The sequence below is a fragment of the Puntigrus tetrazona genome, chromosome 15 (genome assembly GCF_018831695.1).
Source record: "Puntigrus tetrazona isolate hp1 chromosome 15, ASM1883169v1, whole genome shotgun sequence".
Taxonomy (NCBI): domain Eukaryota; kingdom Metazoa; phylum Chordata; class Actinopteri; order Cypriniformes; family Cyprinidae; genus Puntigrus; species Puntigrus tetrazona.
The window spans coordinates 13,111,209-13,137,391 of NC_056713.1; the positions used below are offsets into that span (position 1 = coordinate 13,111,209).

Here is a 26,183-nt window from a genome sequence, read left to right on the forward strand (position 1 = left end):
TGTTAAATATTCCCTGTGAGTCTGTGGGAATGGCAAAAATCAGTTTTTTTCCTTGCAGAGCACATTAGCTCAAATTGGACTCCCGTATATAGTAATTTAATTGCTTTTTACCCAAAAGCACATTAAAATTGCAAAAAATGTGTGGCTTAACTGCCTTCACTGCTCTGCCTCAAGCGAATACATTTAATCTCATTTACAACATACCGCGGATCTCCATTTACCATCTATAAACAAACATCTCGATATTTATGGCAGTCTTAAGTGGATTGTTATTTATATTGCCCTTTTTTAATAAGAGGACTCTCGTGGCTGATTCGGTCTTGTTTGAATTAAATCATAAAAACGTTCTGAATCACTGCAGTTCCATTTTTGCATTAGGTATTTTTTTATGATTATTGTACAGTCTAAGTCAAGATTAGAAGGGTTTTGCTTACATCCAATGCAGTATTTATGAACACAAGCATGAACTCTTCTAGCATACTGTTCTTGTCTGGTTAGACAACTGGCATTAAAAAATCTTTATAATCGAGCACAGTTTCAGTGCTACAGTGTAAATAAAGCACTTTCGGGGCAATGCATGTGAGTCATGCCACAAATTCAGGGTCACTGGAGAGCTAATTATGTGTTGGCTTGAAGAACGGTGGGAAAATAAACCATTTCAATATGCCTACATGACAGGTAACAGAAATATCACAATGATAGTTTGAAAATAGGTTGACATTCATCAAAAGTGACAGATACTCACCTGTAGTTGTTTTCATGTGATGGCAGAGGCTTGCGTAAAGCTCTCCATCTGCAGCTTTGTTTAAAAAGCAGGACTTTTGCTGTTGAATCGATGTCAGACATCATCAGGCTTTTCTCATGTCAAATATTACAGTCATAAAAATGTAAATGTCATTTGCTTTACATAGATTTTAATATCCCTGAGCGTCCAATACTGGCTGTGGCATATATTGTTGCTAAGCCTTGAGTCAACTCACCATGAACTAGACATATTCAAAGGAGATTGAATATCATATGGGATCACAAATGTGGGCACACAGTATGCACTCTAATAGCAGTAATCTTAACATAGTGCAAGGATATTGTTTATTTACTTCACAACATTGTGACAGAGTCATTCATAGCAGAACACTACATGGCGCACTTATGTCAGTCTACCAAGAAAACTGTCAAAGAACAGCATTAATCTTGTCTACTGTGAACAAATGTGCTTTAATATGCGAACAAAGATGACCCAGAAACGCTTCTTCACTGTTTTGAATAATTTCTGGAGCATCTTGAGGACTTCTTAATCTCTTGCCACTGTTGTGTTAGTCGAAATATCTTGTCTCACTTTCTGGGTCTCTCTCTGTCTTCTTGAACTGTCTCCCAGCTGCCATTCTTGATGACCCGATGGAGTGTAGCCGCGGGGAGCGACTGGCCATCACTCTGGCGAAAGACAGCATCAACCGTTCAAGCAACCGCTCCACCACAGGCAAGCTGGAGGTGGACATCTTTGAGCTGCTCCGAGATAGTGAATATGAGACCGGGGAAACTAGTGAGTATTCAAGTGTGCTATATCATTTCTGAGGTCTATATCATTTTACATACAGTATAATTTGTTATACATTGTACCGATATAAATGTAAAGTAAATATATATATTAGGGGTGGCATGATACACAGATGTCATGGTTCACTAGAGGGGTAAGATGGAAAAAATGGTCCCAGTGCATAGTCTATTCTCTTAATGAGTGATGGGTGTGTTTTGGCACATAACATGTAGTAAACCAATCAGAGTCTCGCCTTTCATTCCCTTTAAGAGCGAGTTGGCCTCAAGCCATTGCGGATTCACTGTTTAAACAGCTGAATTATACGTCTCACAGACTGAACTGAGTCTCCAGAGAGCAAACGGTTCCGCTTAAAGCAAATACGTAGGATCATTCTGATACACGCAATGTATCAGACTATCCATTATGACATTCTTATATTAATGTAGCCCACGCAATAATATTCTTTTAAAATGCAGTCCTTTCATTTTTAACATTTGGCATGCAATTTGTAACATTTTGGTGTATGCTGCTGCGCGTCCCTGTGTGTAATAGGCAAAGTTCCCGCAGGTTGTGGACAAAATAAAGCACGTTGGATATATAATAAGGATGTATCAATGCACATTTCCCACCAGTCCTGTTTAAACTATGGCACACAATTTATTTATTTATAAAAACTGTCTGAATTAGCTGCTCAATTAAATGATCTTGCTCGTGTTAGTCTGTTCCATCTTGGTGTTGTTATAAGAATGTTATAAAGGACTATTTTGCATCCAGCGATAAAGGATTTGAAGATGAAGTTACTAAACAGGTCCAATGATAGTCTGTTATAGGCAAAGGTGCGCGAACAGCTCGCTTTTCTAAATGTAAACTACAAAGTATTTGTGCTTTCTAAACATACAAAGGATGATCAAAAGTTCAGAGATTATGTCCATGATAATCAACATTAAACTGTCCTCTCTGGGGCAGCGTCTGTTTGTGTAATGATGCAATATAGCGGTCCTGACAGATAGCTCTTGTTAATCCTGTGAAGTGAAAGTGAATCCCATCTCACTTTAAACCCGTTTTTTTCAAAATCCCATTCCTGCAAATCATAGCTATCAGCCAACCTCAGATAGACATAACTTTTGTTACATTCAAGCTATGGCCAAAGTAAAAAATGTTTTGGAAAAGGCTTTGAACCCAGCTTTCATATCAAAAAATGTATCCATGTTGCATTTCCTAGATCACATCACACCTATTTCTTATATTTTTTTATATATTTTTTCACAATATTTGTATATAATTTTAAATTACATTCAGTTAGATAATATATGAAATATCACTTTTTCCGTGTTTAATTGTTTAGGTTATTTAAGGTTAGTAAATGATGACAGAATTTTTCCTAACCAGTGCATAATATACTTGATGTATGCTAGATACTACATTGCTGCCTACATTAGTTTTACTTCAGTTAGAACGTTTTTGCAAAGCTCTTAGTTTTAATTTTCACAGCTGTCCTCTACCTGAGTAATGGTCCCTTATCTGTGGGGTTTTATTCAGCAGTTGTAGGTATTATAATGATTCACAGGTAAAGGCAAATTATGAGATAATTGTGTCCTCGCGAGGGCATTGCTTCTGCAAGACATGCACTGAATACTTATTTAAACAGCAAAACTTTGTTTGGTATTTAAGTATAAGCATGTCTGTGATATGTTTTCTTTTATATTTCATAATTTTGTATTTTATAAGGAAATACAATTTTTCTTGTTGTAGCATTTTTCAATCTTTGCAATGAAATGCAGTATAAATAGACTTATATACATGCATAATTAGAGTGTCTGCCAGTTTAATCTCTCCATATGTTCTTAGATAGTAGCAGATGATGTGTCCTGTGATAAAGAAAGGGACCATTATGTGAAAGCATTTAAATGAACAGGTTTTCGAGTGCGCTGTCACATTCTGATGTCTTTGTAGTCAGAAGGTATACAGGAATTTATTGGAAAAATGTTGTTTCCTTGGTTACAGGAAAGTCGCGCTGAAAGGTCAGCTATATACAAATTAGACATATATTTACTTTTAAGAATTCACAGATTTGTGCTTATTTGATTGGATTTATTTTTTATTTATTGATGTTAACAAACATCTTGTTTTTAATTTCACAAAATAAATTATTTATTTTACATCATAACAGATTGGTTTTACATTTTGCAAAATCATGTATTTATTTATTTATTGACTTGTTTTAATTGAGACCACAGTTTAAAGGTGAAAACATTTCGCAGTATCATAAATCTTTCAGGTTATTGGTTGGAATGTGGGCTCAGACTTTTGAACTTCACTCAGCCTTTATAATTTAAACCGACAGTCTGCGGAGTTTCAAACGAATAGCGCGACTTTTACTTTAACAGCTGCCAGTCAATCTTTGCGTGCCTTCTTTACTCCGAGGCCCTAGATTTAATAATGCTTCCCTTACAAATAGCGTTGGTGAGAACAAAATAGAGTTGCTCACTCACAGAGGGATATTAAACATGACTGAGGTTCATTGTTGTCAATAAAAGTAGGCGGCACTAAAAATCAGGAGACGACGAGCTGTAATTTAAACAATCAGAGCTGTTGAGACACATGCCGGTTGAGGATGAAAAGCCTCTCCTGGTTTCTCTGGGCTTATGAGGCAGCGCCGTTAAAATGCCCCTCCTGATAGATATAAACAGCTTTCTTTCGCTTGCTATACGGTTTGTCGCACAACCCTGTTCGGTCTAATTCAGTATTGTAATAGCTTGCAGTATGCAGGAATTGAATTAGAAATGGATCAGTGACACTCCCAGGATGGGAAAAATGTCACACCGCCGCTACCTGCCCTAGCATACCCCCGTCTGAAACCGCTGAAGCCTGCATCCTCCCACAGCCCACATTGTGTGCGTTTCGTGTGGTCTGCATACTAATGTTTGGGATCCCAAGTGAAAAGAGACGTCCTGATGCCAGCCGCAATCCATGGTGCTTACTCAGTCCACATGGATTCATTGTCCTTCTCTGGATCAGCAGTGCAGGAAGGTCATGTCAAGAGATTTTACTCCAGTCAGTCATAACTGTGAAACACCTGACCCTCGTGACTCGTAGTACATGCTAGGGTTAATAACCGCATGTCTTATGATCCGTGCATGCAAGACAAGAGCACAGATGAACTATTCACGGGTGACTGTATATTAAAACACACTGAGATAAACAGCTTTTTAGATATATTATTGTAGGGAAATTCTACAATGTTAATACATTTATGTACATTTACCTAAAGCTTCATTTTTTTTCTTCAGTTTCCAAAGGCTGATTAGAACTATCTGGGGAAAAGAAGATCTGTCATTAGTCTTTCACTCTTTAAGACATGAGCTCATCTTCGAAACTAAGCATAAAGATATTTTTAATGTGATCCAAGAACTTTCTGACCCTGCATGGACAAGACATTGTTAAAATAGTCCATTTTTGCAAAGAAAACGTAAATATTTAGTTTAATTAGCAATTTATTCTCTTCCGTGTCATGATAGAATCCTTTACACTTTTACATTTACATGTAATTTACATTTTGTTTCCATCAACATTTGATTCGTTTTCGTTTAGCTATTTAATTATCAGTGAACGACAAGCCACTGCAAATATTTGATTATATAATTTATAATAATTTTTTCTCAAAGGTGGCTTTTTTTGATAAGAATCTTATTTTAAAAAATAATCAGATTCGACACAATTTTTAATAGTCACTAATCAAATAAATGCCTTTTCGTAAAGATGTTTTTTTTTTTGTTGTTTCCGTTGAAGTCCATAGTGATCATTCTCAACTTGTGCTGGAAAGCAGTTCATGTTGCTCCACATCATTTTCACTTTAGCATTTCACTCAAAATTATGCTGATCTCTCAGAGTTTTGAAAAACACTATATGTATAAATCAAGTCCAAACGGGACTTTTTAACAGATGTAAGTTAGTTAAAGTTGGTGGAATTTAATTGTAACTGAAGCTGAGGGATAGCGGCGGACCGTTTTGCATTTGACTCAATTTTCTTTCCTTTTAAAGAGTTAGGAAAAACCTAATGCATTAAAACTGGATGCAATACATTTTTCATAAGAAAATATACAGTACACTATTAAAAATGAAGCTTCTTTATTGCCATCAGTGCCTCCGTGAAAAACCTCTAAAAACTTTTACAATTCACAAATGTTTATTAATTGTAAAATAAAATGACTATGACTGTTACATGACTATTAAAATGTTAGGGAACTCAAAAGGTTCTTCTGTGGCATCACTGCAAAAATCCCTTTTCATATGCCACTAATAGTGTTAATGCCAATAAATCATGAGATTAATTGTGAATAATTGCATTAACAAGCTGAAAGCCGTATTAAAAGGAATACCAATACACAGCGAGGTTGATATTAATCCATAAGGGTGTCCACCTCCTGCAGGCTACACTTGATTCCCAACTGAGAACAGTTGACCTGTGAAATCAATGCTTGTGTATTCACTGTAGCAGTGTGTAGTGATCCTAAAAATGCAGCTCATCGCCATTCAGTGCACTCCGGAGGTATGCTTGCGATGTATTACGAGGAGACAAGAAACAGGCTTCCACAGGTGTCTGCATTTGCATTTGATCAGAAAAACCTCTGCATCTACTGGTGCTCTGTAATCACATTGCTTCCCTTTCTTTTGTTCCCAGCATGCCTTGCTTAAGTGCTCAGAGCACCAGTATCTGGCTCATACACTGCCCACATCATCATAATTAAAACGGAGAGGGATTATAAGCCCATATGAAATAACACTCTGTTAAGAGTTCAGACCGACGCTCTACTTCGTGTGCCGGAGAGTGAGAAACAAATCTACCTCTTACTCCTCCTTCTGCTCCTAATCACAAATATAATTTCAAGACACACTTCACTCAAAGGTCAGTTAATAATAAAATGTAATTTTGTGTGAGAGACTGAAAAAGAGCAGATTAATAACGGCGTTAAGACTCTGATAGATTGTGCTGGATTGTGATTATAGTGAGCTCTTTAAAACTCATTCTTGAATAAAATGGAATTATTTGGGTTTTGCTAGTTATTTTAGAACAGATTGAGCGGACACCAAGGGGTCAGGTTTTGGCTGATTAGAATGGACCATTAGCCTCTGTTGGTAGATTCAGTAACTGCACCATCTGGCCCCAAAAATCATATTTCTCAATTGAAGGTTGATTCAAAGTAGGCGTTTGTTCTAATGAAATATATCTGTTTGCAAGCAACATGTATATTTTAAATATAGCACTATATTAGATGAGTCTCATATGTTTTATTATTAGCTCATTCTTGAAGCAAAGTTTTGCCTGAATTGTGATTAGATTCACTGTTTTTAATTGCTGTATTTAAACTGAGAATGCACATGCAGCGACAACAGGGTTGCCAGGTTTTCACAACAAAACCACACAATTGCTACTCAAAACTAACCCAATCGAATGCTCTGATTAAAAAAAAAAAAAGCATTTGCAAATTGCATTGCAACGATTTTTTCGTCTGGGATCCTGCAGTAAAATTCGCATTCCAGCTTAATGTCACGTTATTAGTTGTTTCAAACCACGGACATGAAAAACAACCTGTGGCAACAGAGTTGTAGCCCAATTACATGTGAAACCACAGACACTGAGCAGCAGCCAGGAGAGTTTAAATTCCTTAGGGGGCGCTGTTGGCCTACTTCTTATAAAATGAAGTTAAAATTCGGATTAAATAAAGCTGTAATCGATGTCATAAAATCATGAGTATGTTTTGAGTTAAAGGTCAAAAGCTATGGCTTACATTAATAAAAAAAAGCATTAACATAACACTTGTAAATTAAATCATTTTATATGTACTGATCAGGACATGTGAGCGGAGCGTGCGAAATGTAGTTGCAGCGTGCAGTGGGATATTTTCCAAATGCCTGAGCGATAGCTTTGTCTTGCTCCGGTCACGTGCCTTCAACAATTAACAAAACTGTTAGCCTACTGCTAGCTTATTTTAATCCGCGTTAGCTCTGCGAACATGGGGAGGCCAGAGCAAAACGTGAGCGATTTTGAATATGCTTGAAATAGAAAATATGGGCTAATAATCAATTAAATTGCTGCATGTTAATTTCCTTTTCGCGATTAGAGCAGTCCAACTGCCTGCGGACTACGCTCCTATCAGACGTGGCCCAACCACACCGAAACAGCGCCCCCTCAAAAGAAAAGAAGCGAAGCGATTTTTTACACAGCGGTCACGCAACAAACCCAAGCAATGTGTCCCGGCCATAAGGCTACGGTTGAAAACGGCAGCTGTTAGCAATGCTGAGGAATTTTTCATTGAAGTGAGCATAGAGCGATCTCACTGGAGTGGGATAAAATTGTAGGTGAGCGGGGAACGGAATTGAGCGGTGCGGTCTAGAGCGACTTTGAGTGGGGTAGTGAAAACTCACCGCTCAGCTCTGCTCACATACCCTGATTTATTCATTAATCTGTGTATATTTAATGTTATAAGTTATATTTTTTAAACTCAACAGATATGTATGGTCTAAAGCAGTGCTTTGATACAATCCATATTGTTAGAAGCGCTATATAAATAAAGTGATTGACAAATGTTAAATCTTATAATAAAATAAGGTTAATTAAAATAATTAAGGTTACTGCTACTCTTAAAAAAAGACTTATTGATGTTATCAAGCAAAAGAAAATATATTGGTATCAGCTATCAGCCAAAATAGTTAGTAAAAACCCAACATCATGCATCCCTATTAATTATCGTATTAATTAAAGATTATTTTATATTATTATTATTATTATATTATTAGCACCACTGATTGTTTTCATTAAATTGGTAATTAGTCACATATTTTTTTATTGAGATTTCAAATAACCCCGCACCAGCCAAGCAGCTGGCATTGAAAAAAATCTCTATACATTTTGTCTGGGTATAATAGTCTTTCATGCATGGCAGATACGGTATCCTTGAATAAAAATGGGTCAGCAGCACTCTTGGCAGGGTTACATCTTGCTTTCCTTCTGCTCTCTGTCTGTAATAAATGACAGTTGGTCTTTCCTTTAACTATTGACAGTGTGCCAGATCATGTCCAAGGGGGTTGTGGCGGTCCTGGGCCCCTCTGCCAGTCCGGCATCCAACTCCATCATCAGTAATATCTGCGGTGAGAAAGAGGTGAGTGCTGGCATTGGCTCTCTTTTGTCATCAGCGCAACATACCAAAGCCCAGATCATATTACCAAGCAATCATTCATATCATTACCGTAATGACCGGTGTGGTCAGTGACACGCTCTAAAAATGATCCCTAACTACAGAAGATGAACACGACAACCAAATGGCAGGTGTTGAGCCGTGGCTACAATGTGCAGCTGTAATTAATAAATGCATAAATGATTATTGACACATCATGCTCGGTAATCCCACTGTTTTGAAGTCAAACTTTCCTGGAAGCATTTGTTCTGCCGCTGGCAAACATGAAGACACTAGCGAACAGGCTAAGTAAATTACTGAGGGAAGAATTAAATAACCTGGATTAACAGAGAATTTATATTGATTAATTGTCGACGTGATGCACACTGAATAGTTTGGAGCCTTTTCTCGCTCCGCCAAACAGTAAAATGAACAAAAAGAGAGCTGGATGAAGTAAAATATTTATCTTCAGTTGCTTGAAGACGACTGTTTGTCCGTCCTTTCTTAGAGGAACGTTCTACTTCTTTCGATTTTGAGTTAAACAGTTGAATTATACCATTTGCGAATCCATTCAGACGAACTCCGGGTCTAGCACTTTTAGCGCAGCTTAGCATAGATCATTCAATCTGATTAGACCGTTAGCATCTCTCGCTAAAAAATGACAGAAGAGTTGGTATTTTTCCTATTAAAAATTTGACTCTTCTGCAGTTACTATCGTGTACTAAGACTGACGGAAAATGAAATGTTGCGATTTTCTACGTCGATATGGCTAGGAACTATACGGCGTAATAATTAAGGAACTTTGCTGCCAAAATCATTAATACGCCAGAATTAATTTCTTAGTTAAGTTTAACTCTTTTCAAAGAAACTGTAACGTTCCATTAATTCCAGTTGTATGTACATTCAATGTAAATGCTTTAATGTATTGTATTTATAGCTGACATAGAATGTCGTCACAAGCTGAGTCACCAAATCTAAACAGTCTAGTGTTGGCGTTGATGTGATATTATATGTGGGTTTTCTTCCAAAGCAGCAGTCAGAGGAATATATTACTATCACACAGGTAATGAATAATGCAGCTTGAAACAAGTTTACAGTGCGTACTCAACTGACTAAGCATCACTCCTTAATGTCTTCATAATTCATAATCAGTGGCAACTCGCCTTCCAAAGTGAGCAACGTGCATAAATATTCATAGTCACATCTTATAAATGACTGCTTAGGTCATAGATGAGGCCTTGTGTAATGAAAGTTTAAACGTTTACATCAGCTATAATACACCTCGATGAATATTTATAATGCTGACATTTTATTTGTTTTTCAGGAGCTGTTATTTGTCTTTGCAATAGGTCACAGTTTGGTTAGCTCTGCGGAGGTTGTTAGCTGCTTTGGGATGATGAAATGGGGGGGTCAGATGCTCTCTGTCCTCTGTCTATGAGGAAAGGTCATTGAGCTCCTGTTATTGTATTTTAAAAAATGGTTTGTCTGTCTCTAATGGTCTAAAGGGAGGAGGGATCATTGTGTTTATTGTGGTGTATGTGTCTGTGTGTTTGTGAGAGAGAAAGAGAGAGTACGAAATAGGAGTTTGTGGTTTGCAAGCCTCTTATTTATTAGTGTGTTCGAAGGCATCATTTTATATTCGAGTGAAACCAGGCATACTGGGTTCTCTGTGACTGATATGTTAAAGTATGGAATAAAAATTCAACCTGCTGCAATAGCTTTGCACAGTTCTGCAAGAAACACTTTGAACCCCAAGTTAATATACATATCCTCCAAAATCAGAAAGATTATTTAAAATAAAAATAGGAATAATAAAATTCAGTTATCATTACTTTAATGCATTTAGTTGTATAAATGCATGTAGATTTTTAAGCACTTGGATTACATTTTATTGTTTTTACATGCCTATGTACATGTACATGTAATTTGATCAACCGTAATTCAGTTATTTGATTTTTTTATCGCATTATGGTAAACATTGCAGTAATACGATGATATTTTATTTAAAAAAAAAAAAGAATTATTATTAAATTGTATTTAATATTTATTTATTGCATTTATCTGTAGTATTATTATTATTATTATTATTATTATTATTATTATTATTATTATTATTATGTGGATGGGTAACGTACTGAATTATTATTTGGATGGAGAACGTACACAATTAAAATTTCATAGTCCTACAACAGATTTCATAATTTAGCAAAATCTAAAATTACTTCATTATAACATACATTTTATAAAATACCATTTTTTTAGAGGCAGAATATGCAACAGACATGCTTTTGCCAGATTTTAATGCGATTCTGTGTACAAATTGAATTTACTTCTGTATGCATACAAACGCAGAACATATTAATTTCCCTCAGTGTGTGCATTCATGCTTGTGTGTGTGGGTGTGTTCGTGCTGGTTAGATTGCAGGCATGTTTGTAATATGTGGGAGGTCTATATCGTTCAGATTGTATCATTCGTATTTCTGTACACAGCTGTTCTCAGACTGACAGTTCGGCCTGAAGATAGAAGTGAGTACAAGATGAAGCTCCACTTGTTGTATTTTTTTATTATTTTATTATCAGCGGTGCTCAAGATGCTCCTGCACTCATGTAATGCAATGATGTGAGTTTCCCATCTGGCCTAAAAAAGAAGAGACAAATTTGCTGTGAGGGCCTGGAGTGTGGCTTTTGACTTTTGACTCTCATTATTACTGATAAATGTCCGTTCACAACATACTGTCACTTTCCGTTCTCACACGACTTTTTTTATACTACGAGAGAAGTGACGGCTCTTGTAAAAGCAGAACACGTATACCCGTCTAAGTGATTTTGCTTCTTGTAAGTCAAGTACAGGAACCTTTTTGGCAAAAAAGAGTTGTTGTTGACAGTAGTATATATGTTTTCTCTGGGACCGTGGCGTTCAGCTAGCAAATTACATTGTTATTCAAGTCAGTCACTTGAGAAAAACATATACTTGTAGGACAAAAAAGGTGAACAGAAAAGAGGTTTTCCTCTAATTTCTCATAAATATGAATGGTGTGTTTGTAGTACAGAGGGTGGCAGATGAGAGAAGCAGGAGCCTTTGAGAGCTTTAGGAGCCACTACAGTAGAGCGGCACGGCTGCGCTTAAGGCTGAGGCCTTTGAACCTGAATGACACATGGGTTCAGGAGAGGAAAAAGATATGAGAACTAGGTGAGGGAGAAAGGCCAGGCCTGAAACCCAAGAGCACAACAGACACAACCTCCTGTGGAGCCTGAGACCTCTGCTGAATACATTCATACAGACAATTTGCATTCATGTGTTGATATTCAAATCATACTTTTGCTCCTTAGGGGCCCTCTGTGCCACGGCGGTGATGCTGATTTTTATTCATTATTATTTTTGTAGCATTTTTGTACATTTTCATAAATAGGTGTGTTTCGTGAATGTGAAATACAGTGTGGCTGGAGGTCTGGTGCCATGTTGAATATACAGAGTTTAAAAACTAGTTTAAACCTCAAAATAAACAAAAGTTTTGTATTTGGACAAATTTAAAACAAGAATGATGTTTTGTGTGGCGATCTATGAAATAATTTTTGTATTTGTTTTGTCAATGTCTTCGTTTTTTCCAATGAAATGTTATGTTACTTAAAAGAATGATTATTATTTTTACACATTCAAATTAAGCACTATGCTGGGTTGTTATAGTTTACTAAAACTTAAACATACTAAACATACTATTTCTCAATTTAATTTAAAGTTAATGTAATAAAATATTAAAATGTAAAAATAAAATCTGATTCAAAATGTTAATAAAACTGCCAACAATATGAAATAGTATTTGCCAACACAGTTTTATATTTTGGCAATTTATAAAAAACATTATTACTAAAAAGAGTGTGTTTTTTTGTTTTTAACAATTTAAATAAATTATAATAAAAATTTATATATATATATATATATATATATATATATATATATATATATATATATATATATATATATATATATATATATATTATTTTATTTTATTTTTATTTTTTTTTGAGGGGGTAATTTAATTCAATATTGCTCCCTAACAGAATGATTTTGTATTTTTATCAGTTCGAAATAAGTGTCATATCATGTAACATTACTTTCATAACAAAACGCTTATGTATTTGAACAGTTTTAGAAGAGCGAACATTATGTCACATTATGTTCTGTTAATTTAACTTTACAATCGGATGGTTATGCTGCTAATAGAATTTCTAATGGATAAATACAGTTAGGTAACACTTTAGTCAAGGGACCAATCCAACTAGTTGCTTCTTAGCATGCATACATTTCAGCATACCGGCTGTTTATTAGTATATATAAATCACTTATTCTGCATGATGCATGTGGAGTTATTTAACCAAAACACACAGTTAATACTTTTGCCTGAAGTGTGACCAAAATTAAAATTAAAATTAAAATTAGAAAGAAACATCCACTTGTGCTTGTAGACTTTTTGTCCACCACTGTTTAATCAAATTAGGGTGAGCGGTCACTTCAGTCTCTCAGGTTATCACTGATTACATATTAAATAAGGATTACTCCACTTGGTCGAGCATGAATAATGAAGTATAAGCAGCGGCCCACAACAGGGAGACACACAGGAGCGTCAGCCTGAGTTTAAGCCAGCAGACTCAACCTGAAAGCCCTGTATATTTGTAGCTAGGTGTCTTTTTTTGGCTTGCTATTTTGGGCCAGACTTTCTGCCAGGCTTGCCAGCGTATGAGAGTGGACCTAGCACGCTGTGTTTGATCCTGAATGCTGTAATTTTGCTAGCTATCAAAGCTTCAGCCCAGCAGGAGTCTTCATTTACAGCAGTCACTCCGCAAGAGCTGTTTTTCATCGTCTGTCCCTCTTCCTATCCACATGCGCGTACTGTATCTTCCCGTGCAGTGTTTTTGGAGAAGCACCAGTGATGTGACCTGTGCCAGTAACTTGCCATTAACGTGATTTGTGATGTCGCAAGTCGCTCGAGTAATGAAGCAGCTGTTGGAAACGTAAATGTATGTAAATGTGGAACAACCGAATCTCGCTTCAGGTTGGCCGTGGTTCCTGGCGGACGGATTCAACACAACGGGGTAAGAGGTCAGTCGTGGTGATTAAGCTATGAAAACTTTACTGGAGCGTATAAGGCGGCGAGGCTCTTAATGGCTGAACACTTCAGACCTCATTGGCTTAAATGATGTATAACTACAGCGCGGCTGATCCCTCAGCGTTAAGTGCTATAAGCGCTAATGTTGTGCTCTATGGACAGATGAGCACTGACGGGAGAATAGGCGATGTGTTTGACAGAGCACTCCAGATTTACTGTCAAATACCCCACTTTCCATCAAAATGCTTCTCATTCTTGTGGCTGCGCTTGGGAATCCGTGAACCTTGAATCTGAGTCTTATGGGCTCCGTGACTGTTTTAATATTAATAAGTAAATTAATAAGTAAGTTGATTCGGCTATTTTATGCTGATCAGGTAAAAATGACTTAAGCAAATCATATCTAACAAAATTAGATAGCTAATTGAAACAAAAGTGGCGATGTAAACAGGGACAAGCGTACATCGATATTATCATTTCACAGGAAGTAGAGAGGGAAATTTAGTTACTTGAATAATGGCAAAAATTAATGTTGTGAACAAGATTTAAGCCTTTGGCATTTTTGTTCAGTTTAATTAATGTCAAGTGTGGTTCCTACGCAGATATTTATGAGCATAAAACACATAAGATATGATCATTACAATGTAATTACCAAGATCATGTGTCACATAAAAGTTAAGTACACTTTTAATAAAACCAATTAATGTTTATTTTCATATTAAAAACAGACATTTATGACAATTTAGAGTTTTTAGAGTATCATTTAAATATGCAATTGTAGTATATTCATACATTTTACATGTATTTACATTCCACTGGATTTAATAATTCTTAATTACTGTATTTAATAATTGTATTTAATTCCCTAATCTTTATGATTTTCTGTAATAGATATTCCCTGCTTAGCATGTAGACAGTATATTAAATCAATATATTAGATTAAATATTCAATGTATTAATCTTTCAATATATTATTCAGTATTTTTTAGAGAATATATTTTCTGTATGTTTAAAGCAAGGTTTAATTTGGTAACTTTTGTTCTAATGAGCTACCAATAAACAATTCCTAAAGCGTTATGGATAATCATAAAGGAATGGTTTGTCAAAAAAAAGTTTTTCTTCTGTTAAATGTAAAAAAATATATTTTTGAGACTGTTGGTAATCAAACGATGGCAGCTTTTAACTGTAGTTTGGAAAGAAAATACTATGGAAGACAATGACTACCAGCTATTTTTTGGTTACCAACATTCTTCAAAATCTTTCTTTTTTTGTGCATGTGTTCAACAGAGGTAAATGATCATTTTCATTTAGGGGCTAACTATCCCTTTAATTGAATTCTACATTTGCTAATGCTTTTTTAAACTCAAAGGTTGTATTTGTTAGAATTAGTTTATGAACTGTGAACTAGCTAAACAATAATGTATAACTGTATTTTTATTAACTATCATTAACAAAGGTTAATAAATGCTGTTAAACCCTGTATATTGCTCATTACAAGTTCTCTTTTCAACGAATGCATTCATATAATATTAATAATGAGTGAGACCTTACTGTAAAGTGTTACTGATGAACTTGATACCAGAAGTTAAAAACAACTAAAAGTCTTGCCTCATTTAATCACAACTTGCTTTGATACATTTATGCAGTACAATGACATTTAGACATTGTACTATATATATTGGATTTCATTTTTAAATTTAGCAAATGAACTGTATAACATTGTTGATTATCTCCTTTTTATGAGTTCCTTTTCTTTGGACATTATAACGCACGCCAGCTTATAACCAGCTGTGAAAATGTGCAAGAAGGTTCCAGATTAGCACCAGCAACATGTTGGTGTAAAAAGGCTAAAAAGCCCCACCGGTACTGTCACAAAGGGACATTTTCAGAAGAGAGGGTCTTATAGTGAAAGTTGATGATTGTGTCACGTTATGCACTGCTTTCGTCGTGCAAACAAAACACAGGTGCTGCGTCCTCATCCGCCTGATGATAATTAGAGCAGCACAGCTGTCGGCAGCACCTCTGCTCACCTCTCTTTTGCCGTGCAATTGATCCGTCACGCCAAGGGACACCCACGCAACTGAATTTACACCAGTGAGAATGAGTTCTCTTTTTTCCTTACTAAATGGATGTGCGTAGTGGCGCTATGCCACTCAAGACCCCTCCTGGCTTGTGAGAGCCCTTTCAAATTCAATTTATCCTTTTGTTTCTAATATGATGGATGTGCAAAAGACACTGGACCAGTTTTCTATTGTCTCTTTGTTCTGTGGTCATCCATGGCGCAGTGCTGTCTTTTTGTGGAGGTGTGAATGGATCAGGTTTTTACGCCCCGGCTGAGCCCATCGGCAGCACTGAGTGGAATTATTCATGGGCTTCATCAACTCTGCAAACAAATCCCTGGGCAGGCATGAACGCGCTCTTAACGAGTCATGCATTTTGTTGTGTGTTATTACAACACATATCCCTGCTAAATATTTAAGTGTTCACAATGTGCTCTAATTTCTGGAAGCCTTTTCCTGCCTCAGTTTAAAAAAGTAATACTGTAATTTTGACTACTGACAATGGCACTGCGACTTTTTCATTGGAATTCAAATTTTCCTTTCTCTCAATTGCAAATTTCTTTAAATTGTTCTTATGCTTGATGGACAGGTGATCTAACCAAACATAACGCTAGAAGATTAACTTACAATTGAAAAATTGTGCGTAAGGATGTCTTCGCATGGTTAAAATAAAATCCCCTCTGATGTAAATATGATCTGTTCACATGCTGCTTAAATTAAGGCAATACAGTCACGACTCGTTTTATTGTTCTGCCACAAGACAGTTTTATTGTTTGAAAAGTGACAACATTTAAACTGGCTTCCATAACTACCCTTAAGCATCAACGGATTGATTTGTTGTTTTACATGGAGTGCTACACATTTGTCCACAATGGCTGAATGCATGAGCATAGACCAAGGGAGGCACACACCTGCGGATTCCATCTGTTAGGTGATATTTGAAATTTACCAAAGATGACTTGTCCAATTCACCTCCATTCACCACGGCTTCACCTTTCCACCTGCAGCACTGCTGGTAGTCACGGTGCAGTTTAAAAGGCGACCCACAGCTTTAAGTCTTTTACAGGATTTCTATGTTCTTCGGGAACCAGCAGTGATGCTTACAAAACAGTGATCGTGGAAAGTGTTTTCTTTTTTTCGAGAACAAGCTGATCAATGAGATTGTGGTCAATGCTTAGCTTTCTCTCAAGGCCTTGGTGGCCTTTTCTTCTCTTTGCTCCCTCCACCAGGGACTCTCAGCACTCACATAGCCTCCAAAACATGATTACTCCACTTAGTGCTTGAGTGTGTGTGTTTTTCCCCAAGCAGCTGACTTCCCATGGTCCATTGCACCACATTAGAGAGGTGTGCGATGTCACGATCATTCACAATACACTTCCAGCCAGTGTGCTGTCCCCATATGGCCGATCTCCATGTCTTTGAGTAATGGCACTGCTTTCTGCCTGCATACGCCTCCACCAACCTGTGAGGCTACATAGCATGGCTTTGTCACTCGCAGCCTTTCTTGAGCATGACAGTGTACAAATATGGCCGCCTTTACCGTACAACAGTATGTCCAGCTGTATCAGTTGACACTGTGGCCCTGCTAAAAGTTCTGTGATCTTTTATTAAACATGATTTTGTTCCTCTGGCACGTAAGGGAACAGATGTAAGATCTCATTATACTTTACCTTGCCATATGGCATGAAATCCCCCAGGGTTCCCTCCTGAGACCGTCCACCCTTATGGATGTGTTTTTGTACAGAGCCACAGGTAGATAGCTGACCGTACGCAGTAAAACCAGCTGTAAATTTAATACTGACTTGTAAAAAAGTTCAAGGTGGGAGTTTTACACTACAGAGTTTATTTTAGCATCACAACAATCTGCAAAATATGTTTAAGTGAGGAAACTGTATGTGTGCCAAATGACTTTGCAAATGGTGCTTTGTGAAAGCCATGCATTTCCCTATGCACTTTAAATTGATTATTTAAATAAGCCAAGGGACATTTTAAGTAACGCTCATGATGTCGCAACAGCTTTTGTTATTCAGAGTTGCATATTTTAGTCTGCCAGTTGCACAGTAATGTCCTTTCCTTATTGTAGTTTAAAACCCTATTAAGATGACTTCGCAAAAATGATTGTGTGCTTTAAATAAAACATTTTGGCAACGCACATTTAGATAAAGACTAACAAAGAGCTCAATTTGCTCAAATAGTGCGTACAAGCATAATAATTCAATCAACTGAATTGTCGAAAAAGTTACAATATAATTCACAAGATATTTATTGCAAAACCATCCAATTACACTGTTCCACATTAGAAATGTCCAAAATGCAGCATTTGTTAAGTGCCTCGATATTCATTTGTACCAGGTCAGCATGTTCCAGCTGGTTTAAATGAAATGTTCAGCACATGTACTTATACTGCAGTGTTGCGTGGCTGTTTGCCTGACTTCAGTGAGCTGCTTTTGGCCTGCACCAGGCCTCTCATTAAAAGCCTGTCAGCAGTGCATCTGTAGGCCTGACAGCCACTCTGTCAACCCGCAGGAGCAGACAGCACACGGACAGACAGATATTACCCTCATACACAACTCTCCCTCTGGCCCACAATTCCAATGTTGCAGCCCAGATTGGCTTCACCAGGGCAAAGAGTTTCTATTTACGCCCTGGGAATGATGCTGATGCATATGCAGTGTGCTGTAACCACAAGAAAAATGGCTTTCAAACCTCTTTCAGTGTTATGCTCTATTTCCTGTTCATACACCATAGATATTTACTATGTGTGTTTGAGCAGGCAATGAGACATCAGATTATGACATCTGTGCAACTGTGAGCCTTTTTAAGGGATAGTTCACGCAAAAAATGAAAATACTGTCATTATTTACTCGCCCGTGTGTTGTTCCAAACCTGATTGGTTTTGTTTTCATTGGAAAAGGAAAAAGGGTTTCAAAGAAGTGGGCTTTTTCAATTGTTACCATGAACAGGGAGAACAGCATGCATTATATTCCACGTAAGATTATGAACACACCAAAATGTAAAACGCTTAGTTCTTGCACATTAAGCAAGCATGTTTAATTTTACCTTCACCATAATTATATTTATGAACGTCTTGATGTTCAGTGTCAATGGCTTTTATTAAGGAAAATCACACAGGTTTCACGAAAAATATTAATTTGTCTTTTCTAAGATATTGGAAGATGCTTACACTTAGGGTTGCTCCCTTTGGCTTATTTATGAGAGCTCCTGAGAGACAGATTGAATTTATTAAATGTTATATATATTTTGTTGGCAAACTTGTCTCTGAACTTGATATTCACAGCTAATATTATAACACTTTATTTACTCTTTATTTTATAGAACACTTTAGGCAATCTACTAACTATATGTAACTTTGTAACTACATGTTAACTACAGGTCTAACAGTTAACTAAGCTAACAGTTTACTCATACTCTACTGAATGCTAGTTAACATGTAGTTGCAAAGTTACTTAAAAGTGGACTATCAAAACAAAGTGTTAGCCTTGTTTGCAATGTTCTTCTATAAATGTCCATAATAATCATTGCTGGTTCCTCAAAGTAAACCCACCTAATCACCACTTTTTTTCTTACCGCTCAGACATTACACCCTTGACATGTCAGCTAGAGTCAGTGCACATGTGTTCAGTATAAAATGGCAGCTCATTAAACCTCTGTGAAGTTCATTCTGGGCTGCCCAGCATTGTTACCCAGGAGCTCCACATGAAGCTCCATTTGAACCATTAATTAGTTCAAATCCCATGCTGGAAAATCTAGAAAAATCTAAAGGTGCTTTTTCTTGTTCATATAAGTGCCATTTGTCTTTTCTCGCTGAGCTTTATGTGTCACTCTGTTGAATTACCTCTGAATAACAAGAGCTTATGCACACAGGAGGAAGTCCGACAGTAGCTGCTATTTACAAGTTAGCACAGGGGCTTTGGACAGATGGGATGTTGTCTGGAAGCCGGCATGGGGAATAGAGAAAAAGATTTTCTCAGAGAAGTAGAAAGAACGGTTCTAGGAAGGTCGGACGCTTGTACATGTCTCTTGGCTGCAGCAAGCCCATTACCGGCCTCTCTCCGAACCCTCCATCTCTAAGATTCCCAGTTTTCCCCCGAGTGTTGGAGAGCCCACGTGCCCCATCCATCCACACTGGCGGGGACTCCATTACACCCTGATGGAAAGCGATGGAAAACCAATTGGGGATACAGGGCCGTGCAAGTACGATGCATGGTCACACGGCCCATCTCAGACAGGCAATCTGCTGTGATGAAGAGGTCCTTTACACAGCCCGCCTGCGTCCTCTAGGATCCCCTTCAAGCCCCAATGAGCCCAGCACCCACTTTTTCCAAACCCAACACACCCGCACATCAGCACACATCAAATTAGAAAGCAGCCAACTCTGAGGTCTCCATGGAAAGCGAGACGTTGCATTGTATGCTATTTCTATTCAAAGGCCATTCAAAGATGTCAAAGGTCCCTGCATACGACCTCTGTCTGAATAAACATCTCACTTGGCCTTTACACAGAAAGAAATTCTGTCTCAATCATCACTGAAGTGCAAAAAAATCAGTTTTCATTACATTATTGCTGTTGAGTTTTTATTGTTAATTTACATGCCTTCAGAGAGGACCTTTTGAAATTATTCAAATGAGTTTTTATTAGTTTTAGGCGTAAAATGGATCTAATTAGTCTGATGAGAATGCAGTGATTCTGTTGCACAGCCACTCTTGAGACCCGCATCACAGCACAGTAAACAAAACGCCCTCCTGCAATGTTCTTTCATTCAATTTACCTGCAGTAACAGCCTAACAAGAGGGGTCCTGCAGGGCTCAATTTCTCTGTCCTGTTGTGTGTCCCTGTGCAGGTGCCGTATGTGAAGGTGGCTCCGGAGGACATACTGAAGGTGCAGTTTCCTCGCTTTACCACGTTGGACCTCAGGCCCACTAATACAGACATCAGCATGGCTGTAGCTGGACTGCTAACGTTCTTCAACAGCAGCACGTCATGTCTCATATGTGCTCAGGCCGATTGTGAGTATCACACAGTTTCTATATGTATTGCTTATATATTTACATTTATTCATTTAGCAGACACTTTTATCCAAATTGATTTATCCAATTGAAGAATACAATAAGTTTTTTATCATAAAGAGGCAAATAAATGCAGGAAGTGCCTGCAATACAAAGTCTCAGATATACACATGTAAAAATCTCAAGATATTTACTGTATGTGTGTGTGTGTGTGTGTGTGTGTGTGTGTGTGTGTGTGTATATATATATATATATATATATATATATATATAGGTTTTAATGAGTGAATCATTAGTTGTTCATTCAAATGACTGATTCGTTAAAAAAGCAAGGCAAGTGAGTCATTGGCATGCTTGGATTTATTCAGTTTTAGTATCGAAATACTGGAGACACAAAACAGTTCTGCTGTAGCAAAACAGTCAATATTCTATTAACTTTATTAACAAATTGCGAACTTTGTGTGAGCTTAACTTCTACAATGGCGATATGCTTGCATGAGGCTTTGAGCGTAGTCTGAGTTTCACTCTTCTGTAAGTTCTTCTGTAGTTACAGTGCACTAAGCCCGATGGAAAATGTTTTGTAGGTTCATATGGTTAGGATCTATACTACCATTCTGGTGTAATAATCAAGGGACTCAGATCTAGACGATTCACATAAATGACATGTTTTGATTCAAAATGGCGAATTTTCTTTTCTTTTCTTTTTTTTGAAAAAGAAGAAAATCTCACAAGGTGCCTCACAGTGTAGCTCTGAAGATAAGATAAATGTGGACTTTCATCATATCTTGAGATGGCAGGTGCTGAAAACCAAACATACAGATTTATATTGAGATGCACTGATAGGCTGGCGATGAATGTGTTTCTATGTAATCGGCTGACAAAATAATCCATATTGAGTAAAAATGTCCACTAAGCATCACTGTTACAAACATAAATGTTATTGCCATCTCAGTATGATATCTCATGATGATATCTCAGCCCTACTACACTCTTTATACTATATATATATATATATATATATATATATATATATATATATATATATATATATATATATATATATATATATATATATATATATATATATATAAAGGGACTGAAACTAAATATATACATTTTATATAACTTTTTCTCCCTCACCATGATTGGTAACCTTGGCATTAGAGGCAAAAAAAAAAGCATTTGCAATAATTACATGTTCTGCTGCAATCTTTCTTAATTGGCACATATAGAATTGCCTGCATTTGTCAAGCAGATGTCCTCTCACATAGACTGTTTCAGCTGCTTTCTGACATATGCATTCTCTATAAAGATGACCGAGTTTCATAATGGTACATGCATTTTCTGCCCTCTCTTACCCACTATCTGTATGCCTTTGTGCATGTTCACATGCTCCATTACCTTCTGCTGATTATTTAGCAATAACAACTGCTTATTAAACCTCACATATCCACGATTTTGGATGATGAAGTTGATTTAATTTAATGTTTTTTGACTGTACTGTGTTGTTGGATTATTTGAGATGTTTCGTTCATTCTGTCTCTTGCCCATCTGTGTCCTTCAGGCATTCATCATTTGTGTTGTCCCATTCATTCATTATCAAACACCCACCCTTCCGCTAATGTCAGCGCACTCTGCTGAAACAGAGACATTCATGGAAATGAATGGCTGAAGGTTTAAATCAAAGCCGCTGTAGTCAAAGAAATGGCAGCTGACGGATGACCCTTCGTAAAGTCTCCTTATTAGACACACATTGAGTTCAGCTTGGCAGAGGATTAAAGTTTAGTATTCTGACTTCACATCTCGGTGCGAGGATGCCGCAAATTACCCAGAGAATCCAAACAAAGTCACATTGCCCCTTCAGACAGTGGCTACCTTTCTCCGTAATCAGCTTAAGGCCTTCAAGTGGAACAGCTATAATTCCCACTAAGACGTCAGAGAGGGGTGTAGAGAGATGGCAAACTACCAGTACGGACTTGAGAACAGGGTCAGGATTCAACCAAACCAATACGAAGATTCATATTGAAAAAAATAACCTTATATTATGTGGGCCAAATTCTGGATTTAAGTGTTTGATCCCTCGGGTTGGTATTTGATTTAATTGGCTACACCTAAAGGATGCTGAATTGAACTGCAATTCATAGAAATTCACAAAAGTTTTGTAACCTAACGTGAGTAGTTTGATCAGATATTAGATATTATTATTGTATGATTAAGTTTAGGACTTAACCGTACCACAGAAATGTTTATGTTATGTTTAAGATGTTTCTGAAATTTTAAACCGAATGGTTTATTTAAACAATTACACAGTAAAATAGTAATATTGTGAAATATTGCTATAATTTATTAGCTGTATTTTATTTAAATATATTTTAAAATGTCATTTATTCATGTGATAGCAAAGCTGAATTTTCAGCATCATTATTCCAGTCTTCATGATTCTTCGGAAATCATGAAAACATTCTAATATTCATATTATAATCAGTGTTGTGCTTTTCGCATTTTTTTGACTGAAAGAAAGATCAAAAGCATTTATATGATAATTAAAATCTTTTGTAGAATTTTTATTCTGTTCAATTTCACATTCAACATCGTGTTTAGGAATTTAATTATAATTTAAATGGTGTTCTCAATTCTGCTCTGAATGATGCACAACACTGGTGCTCAGATGAACAGACTCTCAAGAGACTTACTGTGGGGGATTGGTATGCCATTATGATTATATCTGTAGCAATATCTGAGGTCTATCTCAAATCTGAGTTCTTAAAAGAACCCAGTGTTTTGCTCATTCTAGCATAGAAATCTGAAAGCAGACGGCATTTCAGGTAACTTGGAAAGTTTGTCTTGTGGTACACTCTTAAGTTAACCATTTCACACTCATGCCAACACTATTACTCAAATGTTTTTCTCCTTGTACCTCTAGAGTAAAAGCCAGTCTTTCTACACAGAGATGAGTCGGAAACAGGAAAAACAAAATAACATTGTTTTTCAGCTAATAATGAGTGCGTGCGCTCCCTGAAGAATTCTGTAGGAAAATAAAGGAGATTCACAGCAGCGACAGACCAAACTTAAAATGCATTGTGACAGAAAACTTTTAGAAAACTGTACCAAGGTGCTTTTGACTCTCATAAAAATTCCCTTAGAGCAATGCTAAACTTAACAAGCTTCCAAAATAACCTATATTGACTCCGGCTGCGGTTGTTTCTTTCTAAATAATATTTCATTTCTGTCAATCAGTGCATATATGTCAATGTATATATGTGAGAAAGACATGACAAATTCACTTTTTTATGATTAGAAGTTATATTGGCATTCATATGCTTTATATAAAATCTTTTTTTTCTTTAGGGAACTTGTGTATTGTACTAAGGAAATTAAATTGAGAAAGTTATATATATATATATATATATATATAACACAAAGTCTCTTTTTAAGATTTATGACTTAAGGCCCGTTTGCTCCAAGAACGATAACTGTAATAAAAAATACTATGTATTATTGTTCGGTAATGTTTTTATTATTCATCAGCTAAAAAAAATGCTTTTTTCAGTTAAAGGATGGTAAGTGTAATCTTTAAAAAATCACTCTAATTCCATAAAAATAGCAACATGAATACACTTTCAGAATTATTTTTTTCCAGGTGTTGAACAATAAAAATTATTATTAACACTAGTATTTAAAGCTCATGGTGACATTCTTATAACAACATATTGTCAGAAAGTAAAATTATGTAGTATTAATAGTTATCATTATGTTATCGCAACAGATACGTCTCAGTATGCACAGAAATTATGAATTTGAATTTTTTTTTTTTCAGTTATTCTCTGGCTAAATGAGTATTTAATTAACACCTGAATAACATTTTTTATGACAACATGACTTTCCCAATGCGATTTCCTTTGTATAGTATACAAGCAAAAACGCTATTTGAAATCTTAAAGATCCCTATTCCCACATGCAGTAAATCAATCTAAAAAAATCAGTAAAATACTGTAAACTAATTACCAAAATACATTTGCAAAGGTGAGAAATAAAAGATACATTTCGTGGCAGAGCAGCTGCTATGAGTAATGCTGGTAATACGAAAAGTTATGTGTCAATAAAAGACATTTACCGCCATTACAAATGTTTTCCCAAACAGCTGTTAGAGGACACTATCGTTGATGTGTTTGTAGACCTGGAACAAATATGTACGCACCACTGACTAGCTGCTCCGCTCAGTGGCAGGTCTGGGGCCTATTGTGGGTAATAGTCACTTCTGCTTTGGCTGACAAACATTACGAGATTGCAAAGTGGGCGTGCGAGCCCAAGGGCTGAGAGGAAATGCCGCGGGCCGCAGTGGCTGCCCTTCAATACATTTCTATAAGAAGCCGATGATGACTCCCTGCGCTGCCAGCGTAATAACCCTGTTCACCTGCGCCTCTGTGTTTGCTTGTCGTCTTCCGTTACTGTTTCTTTTTCTCTCGCGCTCAGTCTCACAGGATGTACAGCTCTCATTAATCACTTAGCACGCTGACAGCTTAATAGAGCATGGCCCACTCATGAATACTTCACAGAGCTGGCTTGCTGAGATGACACCGTACAAGGACAGTTACTCATTCGGCTAACCTATATAGCAAGAGGCCATTGAACATATGAGTTTATGCATTTTATGTAAAATACATATTTTGGCTTTGATATGACTAGAGCGATATGTGTGTTTTAATTAGCCGCCTGTGCATAGTTTAAACCTCTTTGAAAGGCTTTGAAATTTTCTTTGAAATGGTCCAACTTTTTTAATTGAACAGATAAAAAGCTAAAGCAGTATAGCTTAAATGCAATGTCAGCCTGTCAGATGCGTAAATGGAAATGTAATTTGCTCAATTGCTTTTGTCATTAATTTGACAGGGAAGTGGATAAGCAACAGGATGCGAATACAAAATACAGCCTAATTATAACATTTTTTGCAACAATTAATAATAAAACAATAAATTAAATTGGGCAAATGGAAAATTTTAAATGCAATGATTCACTCGAAAAGATAAATAAATATTAATGCTAACTAATAGCTTTTAGCACTAAAATAATGCTAACCGATAACCTTTTCAATTGAAATGAATGTGTAGCCCTCTTCCGTTCAACGGCTCAAAAAATAATTATAGGAAGAATTACAATCAAATACAAAAAAAACGATTTTGGGTGAGAGTTGCATCTAAATCAACTTTAAAATGTAAATAACTTTTTCAATTAAAAAAATAAATTTATATTTGCTTCTTAATCGGTAAATGAAGTGCAAAACTTTTACAC

General features: G+C 36.5%; 1 protein-coding gene across 2 annotated transcripts in view; it reads left to right on the forward strand.

The window, feature by feature from the left end:
- The window catches only part of grik4 (glutamate receptor, ionotropic, kainate 4), a 262,123-nt gene that overhangs the window by 154,112 nt on the left and 81,828 nt on the right, over nucleotides 1-26,183 (forward strand). For both annotated transcript variants that reach the window (XM_043259848.1, XM_043259849.1), the window contains exons 4-6: nucleotides 1,376-1,540; nucleotides 8,597-8,694; nucleotides 20,733-20,898. In XM_043259848.1, the coding sequence (XP_043115783.1) occupies nucleotides 1,376-1,540; nucleotides 8,597-8,694; nucleotides 20,733-20,898 (429 nt within the window). The remainder of the gene's footprint in view (nucleotides 1-1,375; nucleotides 1,541-8,596; nucleotides 8,695-20,732; nucleotides 20,899-26,183) is intronic.